The sequence below is a fragment of the Mesoplodon mirus genome (assembly GCF_964341445.2).
Source record: "Mesoplodon mirus genome assembly, chromosome: 18".
In the NCBI taxonomy this organism is placed as follows: Eukaryota; Metazoa; Chordata; class Mammalia; order Artiodactyla; family Ziphiidae; genus Mesoplodon; species Mesoplodon mirus.
The window spans coordinates 29941674-29958119 of NC_138994.1; the positions used below are offsets into that span (position 1 = coordinate 29941674).

Sequence of the window (16446 nt, forward strand, 5' to 3'; positions counted from 1 at the left end):
CCAGAATGCCCTCTTCTTGCCCTGGGGCAAGTGGTGCAATTTAATGGTGCAATTTAAATGCCACCTCCTCAGTTGAAGCGTTCCCTTACATCCGCAAGGGGGCAGTATCACTCCCTCCACTGAACCCCTAAGCACCTTGTCTGAACCCCTCTTACAGCACCCTTCAAATTCCTATTAGTCCTTTCTTGTTTTGGTGCCCCTACTCTCTCTACTAGATGATTCGCTCCTTGTCAGAGGAAATGATGCTTTATTCGTCTTTGTATCCTTCAGAACAGAGCTTCTCAAAGACTGTGCCGTGGCACTGTGGTATGCCCTGAATGAGCTAAAGAGGTTCTAGTCAGTCATCCCCTCAGCCCTCCACAAAGAGACTTCAGCAGCCAAAGTCCCACAAGTCAAGCCTCAAGCAGCCTCAAGCAGCCTCCTCCTTCAGCCAAGTATACGCCACGATGACTTGAGAAGCACTAAGAGGATGCAACACGTGGTACACAATGGATGCGCACTAAACATGTGCTGAGCTGAACCTTGGAATAACTCACCCGTTCCCCTTCAACCACTATGTTCTCAAGAAAACTTACCATCCAGACTAGACTCTCTCTGAACATTCTCCCCGAACAGGTTCTGATCATCTTTTTAATAATCACCTGTTTATTAGCTGGTTATACTTGCCTTACCATCCAAAGCCCACATCGATAGTTTACTGATTAAAATAGCAAAGGATATGAACAAACAATTCACCATGAAGAGACTCAAAGAGAAAAATTCAACATTATAGAACAAAGAAGTACAAAGGCCAATTTACACTATTAAATAAGCAAAAACTTTTAAGGAAAAAATGTATTTATATCCAGTTATGGCGAAACAGGTACATCTGTATATCTCTTAGTAGTACAAACTGGTATAACATTCTTGAAAAACAGGATGGCGATATATATATCAAAAGCCATAAAAACATTCATACCATTTAACACAATAATGCATTCAAAAATTTATCCTAGAGATCTAATGAGCCCGAAGAAAAGTACAATAATATCTACAATAATGTACATTAAAGTATTAACTGAAAACGAGCCAGCAACATAAATAACTAACATAAAAAGAGTTAAGTAAATTATTGACGGCATGACTTGATGAAATATTTTGCAGCCTCTCAAAGTGTAATCATGTCAATTAAAATTGTGACAACTATAACATGGAAATGTTTCATAATCTAATAAGTAGGAAAAATTCAAATTATATACATTATAATTAAAAAGGAGTACAATAATCTATGTGTGTGTGTATGTATATATAGATAGATATAGAGAGATATATATCTCTCTATATATATTTTTAACAGAATGCCAAAAATAAAATCAACTGTTTTAGGGGTAGTAACCCAAATATTTAACAATTTACTTAATAACAATTCTTAAATTATTTTATAATTTAAGAGAGGAAGTTCTACCATACTGAGCAAACTTAGGGGTCCCAGGATGCAAACTCGATATAGTCTCAGGAAGAGGTCCACACCTCTCTTTTATTGCTCACTTTGGCCTTAACTGAGAACGCTCATGTACTTCTGATCACAATGACCTATGACAACCCAGACCCCAGCTTTCCAAGGACCAAGAAACCAGCTCAGCTAGCCTTCTGATCATCCCCATGAACCTGTGGGGGATGAATCGTGCAAACTACCCTAACTCAAGAAACAAAGAACCCCTACAACAATGTTTTACTTTAGCAATCAATAAGTAGCCAAGCCTAAGTTTAATTATAAACCCTAAAAGTATATAGCATTGTCTCATTAAAGTCTCTGGGACTAGCATTAAAAATACATCAAAAAATAATTTTAGCACTGATGCCCCACAAGGACAATATTAGAACAGTCTTCTAATTGTTTTTCTGTAGTATTACCATTTTCTTAGTTTAATACTGAATGGCCAAGATACTATAATGGACCAAGAAGATTAATTACTGTGAAATAATAAATACTCAAGACTAAAATGTCATTCTTAGGGCATTTCAGCAATAAACAAATAATTTGAAGGACTAATACAACCATTAGGGAAAAAGTTTAACCTTCTGTTTCCATTGGTATGTTCCTGGTATCCAGATCCTCAGAAATGCAGATATATAGTCATTCATGACAATACACACATAGTAGATAACAGGAAAAACAGACAATGTAACACTTAACCCGTTCATCAGAGCACTGGGTGGTCAACACTCAAGAATGTTGACACAAAAACTGAAGGACCTCTGAAGAGCCAATCATATGCAGATAGGTTGAATCCCTGTGCAGTTACTCATTCAAAACAGAAGTGGAAGATTAACCTACCCTCACTTCTCTTCAAACAAACTGACAAAGCATCAGGCAGTCTGTTTGGAGTAGGTTCACCATCATCCAGTCGGCCCCAGAAGTAGCCAATTGAGTCAGGTCACCGCTGCTGCACCAGGGCCCTACTTCCTCCACCTTGTCCCAGCTCATCTTGCTGACCAGACACCCTCCTCTAGATTAAGTCCCTTTGGTCTTTTCCTCAGGCATTACCAAGTCCTTGCTTTGTAAATAAGGCTCTCCCAGACCTTACTCACCTGCAGTTCACTGCACTGGGTATCACCCAAAGAGCCCATCAGAGCTCTTTATAATTTCTGAAAGAGAGAGAAGGAACCTTTGAATACATACTAGAAAACACCACTGCTGATGTATCAGTTCTGAAGCATTTGTATCCAGTGGTCACAGCATATGGTCCTTTGGTCCACAGTACTTCAGTAAAATGTAGCATAACCAGCCAGGACCAAGAGTCCTGAGATAAAAGTTTGGTTTAATGTTACTACTAATCAGCTGTATGACCTTGGGAAAGTCACTTGACTTCTCCAGGCCTCAATTTCCTCATCTGGAAAATAAGACAGACTAGATAGAAGCAGCAGAGCATACTGCAGTGGAAAGAGAACGCCCTTTCCAAGGCACAGCGCCAGCACCACCACTTACTGGTCTTGCGACGTTATGTTCGTTAATTCACATTTAACCTAAATCTCCTCTGCAAAGCAGAAATAACAGCTATCTTGGAGTTGTTCTGAAAACTAAAGGAAACATAATGAGTTATAAAAAGCCTAGAGTAAGTATACTGTGCATCTCATCATAAAATTCCACAGATGATAATTACCAACATTACTCCCAGCCCTAAGGTTACGTGAATTCAATTTCCAAACATTTATTTCCTTACAAGATCAACAAATCAAAACTTTACCAACCTGACAATGCAATTAACTGTTTGAGTGTTTCACTAACAATTCAATTACAGTTATCTTAAACTAATGGAAGTTTAAGATGATCAATATTAATTAACATCACAAGAAATAAGGGTGGAATACCTGCCTAACATCTAAACGGGTTCCGTGGCCATGCCTTCCATGACTTCTCCCTCTGCTTTCACTACTGCCCGCGCACCGAGTCAAGAGAGGTCTTCCAAACACCAAGTAACACCAACTGCTTTCTACGGTCAGATTAGGGGGACATGGCTAACGATGGAGGAAGGAGAGCAGAGGCTTTTTATCTTTTTTCCTATATACACTTAGCACTGCTTGGATTTGTTGACCATAGCATGCATCAGTTTTACATAAAAATAAATAAGTTTTTAAACTATATTAGTTACACATATTGCCTACTGAAAGGAAGCTCGCCTCACAGGATTATTTTCACCACTAGGAGAATATCGACAGAAGAAAGCAAAAAGGCAAATTCAGATGTTCCGAGAACACCTAAAATATGGCACAGAAATAACAAAAATCACAAACATTCACACGTCACAATGGTTTACTCAAAAAAATGTGCCTGCATTCTTTGAAGAACCTAATGATGAATCAGGGTTTCTGGGGGTCAAAACAAGTTGAACACACAAATTCTGGCTTTAGGGGCTTCTCTGGTGGCGCAGTGGTTGAGAGTCCGCCTGCTGATGCAGGGGACACGGGTTCGTACCCCGGTCCGGGAAGATCCCACATGCCGCGGAGCGGCTGGGCCCGTGAGCCATGGCCGCTGAGCCTGCGCGTCCGGAGCCTGTGCTCCACAACGGGAGAGGCCACAGCAGTGAGAGGCCTGCCTACCGCAAAAAAAACAAAACAAAAAAAACAAATTCTGGCTTTACCAGACAACTTCCTGCCCTTGGAGAAACTGACCCAGTACAATTTACACCAGTAAACAAGTTGGTATGACTCTTTAGTAGTATGCTGAAAAACGTTCAATTTGCTTTAGACAATTGGTAGCTTTTAAAATAAAGATAGATACATATATAAATATATATGTACACACATATATATACATATAAATTAAAAATCTTCATGTTATATCTACTATTTATTTTTGAAAGAGGAATATTAACCTTATTAAATTCAGGATAGCTCAAAAGTATAATCTCAGCCACCGGTGAAGTGACAGACCACTAAGTTTTATGTGGCTCCTAGCCAGTGCTACCGAAGTCATCCTGACTACACCCAGCAATTTAAATGAACTACAAGCTGCTGCGGCCACACTCTCCACACATATCATACTTCTCTCCTAGAAAACAATTCAAACTATTATTTAGAAATCAAATTATATTTGCATGTATACTGATCTAAGTTTATGGAAATAAACAGCCATAACACTTTGTTTATAATTTTTAAGTAGCTCCTCCCCATCTCTTGTTTATCGACAAGTTGATAAACTTGGCCCCAAGTCTACTAGGCATTTCAAACTGTTAAGCATTTAAAACAACAGGCAAAGGGCCTTACTTCTTGTGCTGGGCCTGTATTTAGAATCTTAAATAGAGTCTGACAGATAATTATAGACTAATTTGCATTTAATATCAATACCATGCCTACTTCTTAAACAGAGGACAAAAGTGCATGTGTAAGATCTGGTCTACTTAGTTGTAGGTCCCTCTGCAATATTCTTAGCCTTTCATGAATATGCTCTATAGTTTTAAACTACACAAGGTCCTTTGCAAGTAGAAATGATTTCCCCTGTTATTTTGGCATCACTCCCTGCTCCAGTAAAACACTGGACTGTCCATAAATGTATACAGACTTTAAAACAATGTAGATTGAATACTTATGGTATTAGAAATGAAACTTCTTGCTAACAACTGCAAAAATCAAGCACACCAGCTGATAGAGAGGCACTTACTGACTCCCCAAAACTCCCGCCTTACCTAAAAATAGTGTCCCAGCTTCCCAGCCAAAAGGGCAGACTAAAAAAGCGATGTGTTCAAAGACACAGACCCTCGCTTCACCACAAACTTCAGTACTATGGCATTTCCCATTTTAGAATGCTTCGTGTGACAACCTGTTCGGTGGCCAACCACCAACTTCACTTTGAAGTGAATACTAACACTTCACATGGTAATATGTATTCAAAGTAATATGTATTAAAAAAGGTCCAGAGGCCCGCAGACCGGTCCCCTTCTCCCCCGTACTGGTTGCCTTTAAAACCGCCCCCCCCCACGCCATGTTTAAAAACGTGGCTTTGGGGCCTCCCTGGTGGCGCAGTGGTTGAGAGTCCGCCTGCCGATGCAGGGGATACGGGTTCGTGCCCCGGTCTGGGAGGATCCCATGTGCCGCGGAGCGGCTGGGCCCGTGAGCCATGGCCGCTGGGCCTGTGCGTCCGGAGCCTGTGCTCCGCAACGGGAGAGGCCACAGCAGTGAGAGGCCCGCGTACAGCAAAAAAAAAACAAAAACAAAAACGTGGCTTTGGGTCTTTCCCGTCGCTCCTGCCCCGGCCTCCCTTCCCCCCACCCTTCGCCTCCACGCCGGTTCCCTCTACCCCGCCGCCCTCCTGTCCTGGAAGACACCCCGCGTCTGCATTTAATCAGCCCGAGGTTTCCCTGCTGCTGGCAGCAAAGAGCCGCTCATTGGTTTATTTATGCGTCTGTTATTGCTCTAGATCTTCGGTGCCCGGAGGCGGGCTTCTGCTTCCCGCCCCCGGGCAGACGGGGGTCGCCCTCGGGGCCCCGGAGCCCGGCAGCCCTGCAGGCCAAGCGGCGCTCTGACTGCAGCATCCGCGTATGGAAAGATACCTCTGTCCTGCCAAACCGTTCCGGGGCGGACACTGTGTCCCCGAGCCTACCGGCATCGCAGCGCGTAAGGGAGGGGGAGGGGGAGTAGTAAGCGAAAAGCAACTTTTACCTCTGTTGACTCTCCCTTCCGCTGTCTCCTCCCCTCGGCCGGTAATGCGATCTGCGACCCTCTAGATGGGGACCCCACCCCTCCCCTAGAAATGTGGTTTTGGGCTCTGCCGAATCCACCCTTTTACAGTCCCGGCTGCTTGCGAACTGGGACTTCCCGAGGCAGGTAACTCGGGGGCGCAGATGGCGAGCTCTGGCCGGGGAGCAGAGGCGCGCCAGGGCTCGAGGGAGGGGCCGGGGCCGGAAGGAGGGTGCGCCCGCCGCAGTCCACCTGCCGGGTCCCAGCCGGGCGGCGAGCGCCGGCGGCCGGGCGGCGAGCGCCGGCGGCCGGGCGGCGAGCGCCGGCGGCCGGGCGGCGAGCGCCGGCGGCCGGGCGAGCGGAGGACTGCGGGCAGCACTCCGGCCCAAGGCTGGTTGGGGGACGCTCAGGTCGCCTGGCTGCGACGGGGCGCGCTGGAAGTAGGGGCGCCGAGATGCCAGCCGGAGAACCAGGCGAGCGTCCCCGCAGCCCACGCCCGCCGCCTGGGCCTCTGCTCCTGCCCGAGGGCTCGCTGCAGGGGAGCTGAGCGCTCTCGCGATACTCGCCGCCCGCTTTCGGTTGCGCGGGCGAGTAGAGCTTCGGCCCGCGCCCTCGCGCGGTGGTCCCCTTGCCCCGGGGCCCGTTGGTCAGTCCGCCGCACTCTCACCTCCCATTGCCACTGGTCTCTGCTTTGCAGACTTTGGGGGCCTACTCTGGTTGCTTTTTTGTTTTCCCCTAGCAAATTTTGACCAAGAGGTGTCCAAGGGAAAATTCCTCCAGGACACCAAGACTTGCGAAATTGTATTCGGTATAAAATGCTGTTGAAAGGCTCTGAAATTAGAAGAATGCACAGGCATTAAAGCCCTCCTTCGGTGCACGGGGAGGGCCTGGGGCCTTCGGGTCCACCCAAAGGTTTTACGCTCCACCAGCCCCTAGGAGAAGCCTCTCTCGAGGAACCTGGACGGTTGCTGACAAAAGCCCTGCCCCCGGGGAGCTAAAAACTCCACCAGGCAATTGTCCCGGCCAAGTGAGAAGAGTGGGGTGTAGACTCCTTAAGGGATTGGCCCGGGGTCAGCGGTGAGGGAGGGAGCGAGGTGGTGAGTCACTGCAGGCCGGCTGAGAACGCGGCGTGTCGGGAGGGCCCTCGCCTTTGTCACCGCTTCTCTGAGCTCCGAGTGAGTTGGGAAACTGGAGCCCGGAGCCAATTTCTTGGACAATCCAGGCCCCGCCGCCACGCGGGGCCGTGGGCTGGGGGCAGGGAGGCAGCGCTGCTCGCGACCCTCTGCCACTGCCCGCTGGAAAATGAGCCGCCCCGCCCGTCTGGAGAAGGCTCCAAAGTCTCCCCTTTACGCGGTAGCCAGTTACTGTTTCCAGTCCCCCTTCTGCACCTAGTCAGCCTCTCCTATGCACTGACTTACTGGTTGCTTTGTGTTTACCCGGCACCTTAATATGTGTGGTCTGAGTTTCCTGTAATTCAGCTTTCAGTAAGCTGAGGGCAAGGACTGTACCTCGCTCATGTTTCTTTAGGAGGTGCTTTTCTTGGCCTTGCATAGGCCTGGACCCAGAGAAGAGCTTGATATATGTATGACTGCCTGACCCACCCGTTCGTTCAAGACAACGTGCATCCTGGCCCATCCTAGTGCAAGATGCCACCTGTGGCCTCAGCTCGAAAACCCTCCTAAATCCTTTCGCTGCCTCCACTCTGCCCCCTACTGTCTGCTCTCCATCTGACCAACCCAGTGAGGTCTGTGAAATGTTGTCACGTGAGTCCTCTGCTTAAACCCACGGGAGGTGTCCTCGTCACACTTAGAATAAAACCGAATTCCTAACCATAGCCTCCAAGGTCCCATGTGAGGGGGCTCCTCACCATGATCAGCACACTGGCCTTCAACATTCCCCTGCAGCACTGCAAGCCTCCCTCCAGCCAGATCCTTGACCCCCAGATCTGATGGCCATCATCCTTTTAGCGCTCAGGTCTCAGCTCGGATGTCCCCTCCTGGAAGAGAATTTTCATGATCCCCTGCACCAAAGCAGGGCATTCTCTATTCTTTTACCCTGGATTAGGAATGTTCTTGTTTGTCTATTTGTTGATTGTTTATTATCTGCCCCAGCCCCCTTATGGAGTATAAGCTCCAGAAGGGCACAGGCCTTGTCTAGCTTGTTCACTCAGGGCCTGGCACATATATAGGCATTCAGCAAAGATTTGTTGAATGAATGACCAAACCTTTATGAGAGCGAGGGGTGGTGGTGAAAGAGTGCAGAAGCATGGAATGAGCAGCTGACGGCCCTGCCCATCATCAGACCACTGGGATTGTACACAGCTAGAGGCAGGCAGGTAGGAGTGGAGTTGGGGGGAAACAGACCCCTTGGTCACCATTAATGGTGCTCCATTCTGATTCTGATCTGATGAACCACAGCCCCAAATAATTCCCCACTCACGCCCGCTTCCTTCCCTCACTTTTTTTCTCCCCATCCCCAGCAATGGCCACATCTTATTCTGTCCAGACCTAAGGCTCAGTCCTTGGGTCTCTCTTTTTCAACTACACTGCCTGCCCTTCTCTTTCGGTCTCAAGGCTTTGAGTAGCGTCTTTACCCTGAGAAAGGACTCTAAACCTGTAGCTCAAGCCCAGGGCTTTCTCCTGAGCTTCAGACCCTAGTCCAGCAGCTTCTTAGCGTCTCCACATGAAACTCTCATGGACGTCGCAAGCTCAACATGTCTAGAGGTGAGTTCTTGAGTTCCCCCCACAAACGTGCTCCACCATGGTCTTCCCTAGCTCCATCTCTTAATTGCTCAGGCCACAGTCACTCCTGTCTTTCTCTCAAACTCCATCTTCAATCCATCTACAAATCCTGCTTTGCCTTCAAATTGTATCTAGCAATCTACATCTCTCATCACCTCCATTGTTGCCACTCTGGTCCCATGCACTTTTATCTCCTTCCCTTTGCCCCCATTCAGTGTATTCCCAACGTAGCCACCACACTGGTCTCGATAAAGTGCAGATCAAATCCTAGCTCTCCTCTGCTCACACCCATCTGATTCTTCTCGTCTCATTCAGAGGATAAATCTAGAGTCCCACACGATTTGCCTCTGATTTGTTTGAGCTCATCTCCTGCCTCTCTCCGCTGGCTCTGTTTCAGCCATAATGGGCTCCTTTTTGAGTGTTTCCTCTTCCAGTCACACCATCTCCCCTATATTCACATGGCTCACGCCTCTGCTTCCTTCAAGCTTTGCTCAGCCCAGTGAGTCCGTCTCTCACCAGTCTATTTAAATTTTCAATACTCCCCCCCCTCCCAGACACTCTATTTCTTTCCTGCATTTTTCCCATAGCATTTATCACCTCCGAAAGTAATAAATAATTTGTTATTCAGTTTCTTGTCTGTATCTTTCCATGTGAAGAATCAGTTTGCTGATCACCAAAGACTTGTGTTTGTTACTGGGAACTACATTTCCCAGCCATGCCCTTGCCTTTGGGGCCATGTGACTAGTTCTTGCCAATAGACGTGAAGCAGAAGTGTGACTCTGAATGAGCAGGGCAGATCTGCATGACCAAAAATACATGCAAGGACTCTCAGCTGAGCAGACAACAGACCTTTATTATGTTAACCTGCTGAGAAGTTGTGATCTGTTTGTTACAGCATTTAGCACCTCAATCACTGTACCTTGGGTACAGTGGCCCACTAGAACAGAAGTTCAGTGAGGGCAAGGGCTTGTGTAGGTTTTGTTCATTTGTTTCTCCTCAGTGCCCAGAACAGAGCTTGGCATATAGTGGGTACCTAATAAATGTTTGTTGAGTGAATGAATTAGTTTCCTTTTTCCACGACCAGTCATGAAAATAAGTGAATGGTTGGCAAGGAAAGGACAATGTGAAAGGAATTTTTTGTTTGTTTGCTTGTTAAGCAGGTAGTAACTCTGGATTTCTACAGAAGCGCTGGCTACAGGTCTTGGTAAAACTAAATGGAGCTTCCTTTAATTCTGTTCTCCCCGCTTCATCTTTCTCTTTTCTTTTTCCCGCTTTTCTGCCTTCTCCATCTCTATCCCTCTAGGTCCTCCTTCTCTCTCCCTTTCTTCTTCCACTCCTTTTTCTTCCATGGATTTTCTTCTCTTTTTATTCCCACTTAATCTAAAAAAAAAATTCACTGCCTGTTAATGTGAGCTACTGCGAGTACTCAGCCAGGATATCTACTCCAGGTTACTTAAAATATAGACGTGGGAAATAACATGGGTTAAAAAATAAAGAAATATTAAATCCATGGACTCCTACTCTCCTTCTACCTTTAAGGCCCACTTCATTTCTTCTTGAAATACAGAAAAGAAGTGATGGTGGTCCAGATAATTCAGACTAACCCCCCCCCCCACTAAGGACTACTAAAACAAAATAGACAATGTATTCCTCAAAACATCTGCTTGGAAACATCTGGTAGGTTAATAAGAGTGAAAACTATCAGGGGTAGACAGAACAGGGAGGTGATTCTAAGATTTGGGGTCCTTGTGCCCTAAGGTCCTTTGCTTTTGACAGCAACTTAAGTCCAGAGTAAGTATCAGCTCGCACACATTTAGACAACTGTTATCAAAACCAAAACAAAAAACAGAAAATAACAAGCGTTGGCAAAGATGTAGTGAAATTAAAATACTTGTCCATTGCTGGTAGGAATGTAAAATGGTGTGACCACTATGGAAAACATTATGGCAGTTTCTCAAAAAATTAAACAATGACCATATAACCCAGCACTTCCACTTCTGGGTATATAACCAAAAGAATTGAAAGCAAGGACTCAAACAGATATTAAACACTCATGTTCATAGCAGCATTATTCACAATCACAAAAAGGTGGGAGGAACCCAAGCGTCCATCAACAGATGAATAGTTTTTTTTTTATTGTGGTATATACACACCATGGAATATTACTCAGCCTTCAAAAGGGAGGAAATGCTACACATGCTACAACATGGATGAACCTTGACAACATTGTGCTATGTGGAATAAACCAGCAGCAAGAAACAAATCACTGTCTGATTGTATTTGTATGAGGGCATCTAGAGTAGACAAATTCTTCGAGAGTAGGAAGGGTGATTGCCAAGCAGGGGGTAGGAAGGAAGGATGGGGAATTGTTAACTGGATACACATATAGCGTCTTCAGTGTGGTAAGATGAAAAGACCTCTGGAGATTAATTGCAGAACAATGTAAATGTACTTTACTGTACACTTTAAAATGACTAAAATGGTAAACTTCATGTTAACAGAGTTTTTACCACAATTTTTAAAAAGTTTAATGGTTAAGACAGTAAATTGTGCATTGTACCACAATTTTTGAAAGAAGAACAAAAATTTAAAAAGACAAACCATGCAAAAACTACCAAAAGAAGGTAGGCATTATGGCAAAAAAGCATGACTGGAAGTAAAGAGGGATGCTTCATAATGATGGAATGCTTCATTCACCAAGAAGACATAACAGTTCTGAATTTGTGTGTGCCTAATACACATAGCCTCAAAATATAGAAAGCAAACCCATGGACAGAATTGCAAGAAGGTAGAGACAAATCTACAAATATAGTGGAAGATGCATATATCAGTAACTCTTAAAATGAGCAGATGGAGAGCTAGTAAGAAAGAGATCTGAACAACTGGATAAGCAGACCTTACCTAATAGATGTATAGAGAATACTGCACCCACAACTGCAGATCACAAATTCTTCTCCAGTCTACATGGAATGTTTATGAAAATGCTGGGCCATATAACAAGTCTCAACAAATTCAAATGCTCTAAATCATACAGAGTACATTCTCAGACAGTGATGCAATTAAGGTAGAAAACAAGAAAAAAACTAAGAAAATATCTACATATTTGAAAATTATTTCTTTCTTTCTTTTTTTTTTTTTTTTTTTTGCGGTATGCGGGCCTCTCACTGTTGGGGCCTCTCCCATTGTGGAACACAGGCTCCGGACGCGCAGGCTCAGCGGCCATGACTCACGGGCCCAGCCGCTCCGCTGCATGTGGGATCTTCCCGGACCGGGGCACGAACCCCTGCCCCCTGCATCGGCAGGCGGACGTTCAACCACTGCGCCATCAGGGAAGCCCAAGAGGTGGTTATTATGTAGTCATTAAGAACAATGAGTTTGGGAATTCCCTGGCGGTCCAGTGGTTAGAACTGTGGCGCTTTCACTGCTGAGGCCCGGGTTCAGCCCCTGTTTGGGGAACTAAGATCCCGCAAGCTGCTCGCAGCGGGCCAAAAAAAAAAACAACGAGGCAATGAGGTCAATCCGTAAGTACAGACATGGAAAGATGAGTACAGTACATTAGGAAAAAAAACAACATGCAGATCAATATGAGTAATATCCCAATTAGGTTAAATATCAAAATAAAGCAAAACAGAAAACCTGAATGTGTTTATATATGTATAGGAAAATCTGGAAGGCTGCAAACTGATTGTTAATAATGGAGTTACCTTTCATAGTGTTGGATTATCACTTTTTTTTTTTCTCATGGTACGCGGGCCTCTCACTGTTGTGGCCTCTCCCGTTGCGGAGCACAGGCTCCAGATGCGCAGGCTCAGCGGCCATGGCTCACGGGCGCAGCCGCTCCGTGGCACGTGGGATCTTCCCAGACCTGGGCACGAACCCGTGTCCCCTACATTGGCTACATTGGCAGGCAGACTCTCAACCACTGTGCCACCAGGGAAGCCCAGATTATCACTTTTTAAATTACGTACTTCTTTGTATTTTTTTTTGTCAAAGACATGTATTACTTATATAATTTTTAAATTTTGTTTATTTATTTAATTTATTTTTTGCTCTGTTGTGTCTTCGCTGCTGGGCGCGGGCTTTCTCTAGTTGCAGCAAGCGGGAGCTACTCTTCGTTGCGGTGCGTGAACTTCTCATTGAGGTGGCTTCTCTTGTTGCGGAGCACGGGCTCTAGGCACATAGGCTTCAGTCGTTGTGGCACGTGGGCTCAGTAGTTGTGGTGCACGGGCTTAGTTGCTCCGCGGCATGCGGGATCTTCCCGGTCAAGAGCTCGAACACGTGTCCCCTGCATTGGCAGGTGGATTCTTAACCATTGCGCCACCAGGGAAGTCCGTATAATTTTTTTAAATAGGTAAAAAACATGAATAACAAAAGCAGCACTGTAGCATTAGAATTGACTTGAACAGTTAGAGGTGCTTAAATACAATTTTGTTACTTTCCTTTTATTTTTGTGACCTTAAGCTTAAAGTATGTTATTGAAATGCCATGTAGATGAAGATTTTTCAAATATATGAAAATGTAATAGGATTTCCATAGCCAGTTTTTCCATATTTTAATTTTTCTTTTTATTTCCTTTTCTTTTTATTTCTTTTTAAATTTTTTTCCCATATTTTAATTTTGTATGAAGTTATTTTTAAGTACAATTCCATTTTCTACAATAATCAAGGATATAACTCCATTGGTCCAAAAGTAAATAGGTGAAGATTAATATTTTCCACTTTTAGGCAGGATATCTAATTTATTTTACTGTGACCTCAATTTTTAAAAAAATACCAAAAGAAGGGAAGATTGATTAGAGATCTTGCAATAACAACTCCCAATTAGGGCTTCCCTGGTGGTGCAGTGGTTGAGAGTCTGCCTGCCGATGCAGGGGACGCGGGTTCATGCCCCAGTCCAGGAAGATCCCACATGCCGCAGATCGGTAGGCCCGTGAGCCATGGCCGCTGAGCCTGCGCGTCCAGAGCCTGTGCTCCACAACGGGAGAGGCCACAACAGTGAGAGGCCCTCGTACCGGAAAAAAAACAAAAAAACATCTTGGGAATTTCCCGGTGCTCCAGTGGTTAGGACTCCATGCTCCCACTGCTGCAGGCCTGGGTTCAATCCCTGGTCAGGGAACTAAGATCCCACAAGCCACACGGTGCAGCCAAAAAATTAAAAATTAAAAAAAAAAGTTAAAAAAAATATCCATCTTGCTGGAATATTTTCAGAATTCAAATAATGACAACTATTGTGATTTGATTTCCATTTTAGAAAGTTAGCTCTTTAAATCAGCTCACAGTGTAGAGTGAATCAGAAAGGGAGGAGATTAAGGAGACCAGTTAAGAGGTCATAGTTTTAGTTAAGAATGAAAACTACCTGAACTAGGATAGCAGCATTAAAAAATAAGGATGGTGCAGATTCAAAAGTTGTGGGCAGTGTGAGTTGAGGGAAGGGGAGAAGTTAAGGCAGAGGACACGGAGGAGCAGTCCCTGGGGGCAGCTACCACTTAAATGGGATCCTCTGCACGGGTTTTGTCTGCAGGTTGGTTTGTGCCCAGGCCCCAGTGTAACCAGACCGGTTGGTCACAAGTACCCCAGTATCTACTGCCTTGGAGCCTGTATTCATCTGCCCAGGCTGCCGTAACAAAATACCACAGGCTGGGTGGCTTAAACAACCCATACTCACTTCTCACAGTTCTGGAGGCTGAGAACTCCAAGATCAAGGTGCCGGCAGACTGGGTTGCTGGTGAAGGCCCTCTTCCTGGCTTGCAATGACTGCCTTCTTACTGTGTCCTCACATGACAGAAAGAGACTGGGAGTTCCCTGGTTGCCTAGTGGTTAGGATTCCCGGCTTTCACTACCGTGGCCCGGGTTCAGTCCCTGGTTGGGGAACTGAGATCCTGCAAGCCTCACGGTGTGGCCAAAAAGAAACAAAAGAGAGAGAGACTGATATCTCTCTCTCTGTTCTTATAAAGCCACTAATTCCATCTGGAGGGGCCCACCCTTATGACCTTATCTAACCCTAATTATCTCTCAAAAGCCCCATCTCCAAATATAGTCACATTGGAAGTTGGGCTTCAAGGTATGAATGGGGGAGGGGGACATGAGTCCACAGCACAATGTAAAGTCCATGGAAGGAATGGGCCTCTTTACCGAGTTTGTGTGTTTGTGTGTGTGTATTAGATTGGATTTTTTGCCTTTTGTCTGCTATCTTCTTTCCTTCTTCCTTCCTTTATAACTGTAGTACAACTGTTTTTGTTTTGGGCATTCAGTTTGGCAATATTTAGTAAATTTTCAGCTGTGGCCCAGCTATTTCACTTCTCTGAGTGTCCATGTAAAGGAAAAACATACGCCTGTGTGTTTCCTCTGCTCTCAGTATTCTCCTACAATGCTGATTCACATTTTTAAAATTAATTAATTAATTAATTAATTTTTATTTATTTTATTTTTGGCTGCGTTGGGTCTTCGTTAGCTATGCGCCGGCTTTCTCTAGTTGTGGTGAGCAGGGGTTACTCTTCATTGTGGTGCACAGACTTCTCCTTGCAGTGGCTTCGCTTGTTGTGGAGCATGGGCTCTAGGTGCGCAGGCCTCAGTAATTGAGGCACGCGAGCACAGTAGTTGTGGTGCACTGGCTTAGTTGCTCCATGGCATGTGGGATCCTCCCAGACCCGGACTCAAACCTGTGTCCCCTACAGTGGCAGGCAGTTTTTTATTTATTTTATTTTTATTTATTTATTTATTTATTTATTTATTTATTTTTTGTGGTACGCAGGCCTCTCACTGTTGTGGCCTCTCCCGTCGCGGAGCACAGGCTCTGGACGTGCAGGCTCAGCGGCCATGGCTCACGGGCCCAGCCACTCTGCGGTATGTGGGATCTTCCCGGACCGGGGCAGGAACCCATGTCCCCTGCATTGGCAGGTGGACTCCCAACCACTGCGCCACCAGGGAAGCCCTGGCAGGCGGTTTTTAACCACTGTGCCACCAGGGAAGTCCCTGATTCACTTTTTTTCCCCAATGCACTTATAATTTATTTATTTATTTATTTATTTATTTATTTATTTATTTATTTTTGGCTGCATTGGGTCTTTGTTGCTGCATGCGGCTCTCTCTAGTTGTGGTGAGCAGGGGCTACTCTTCATTGCAGTGTGCAGGCTTCTCACTGCAGTCGCTTCTCTTCTTGCAGAGCACGGGCTCCAGGAATGCGTGCTTCAGTAGTTGTGGCACACGGGCTCTGTAGTTGCGGCTTACGGGCTCTAGAGCACAGGCTCAGTAGTTGTGGCACGCTGGCTTAGTTGCTCCACGGCATGTGGGGTCTTCCCAGACCAGGTTTCAAACTCATGTCCCCTGCATCGGCAGGCAGATTCTTAACCACTGGGCCACCAGGGAAGTCCCTCCTGATTCACTTTTGACACTAGATGTGTGTGGGTTTTCCGCACATCAGGCAGGAATTGTTAAATAAATTATAGTGTATCTATACTATGAACTGGTATTCAGGCAAAACTAAAGTAGAGCTGTATCCACTGAGGTGCAAATATATCTAGGACCACATCGTTTACCAAAAAAAAAAAGCA

At 45.4% G+C, this 16446-nt stretch overlaps 1 protein-coding gene across 1 annotated transcript in view; it reads right to left on the reverse strand.

Annotated features, from left to right (window-relative positions):
• LOC309793385 (RAD52 motif-containing protein 1-like) overlaps positions 1 to 6085 on the reverse strand; it is a gene marked incomplete at both ends in the record, with an annotated part of 119270 nt that extends 113185 nt beyond the window's left edge. Inside the window, one exon of the mRNA XM_082603857.1 lies at positions 6080 to 6085. Coding sequence (XP_082459983.1) covers positions 6080 to 6085 — 6 coding nt within the window. The remainder of the gene's footprint in view (positions 1 to 6079) is intronic.
• Between the last annotated feature and the right edge of the window lie 10361 nt (positions 6086 to 16446).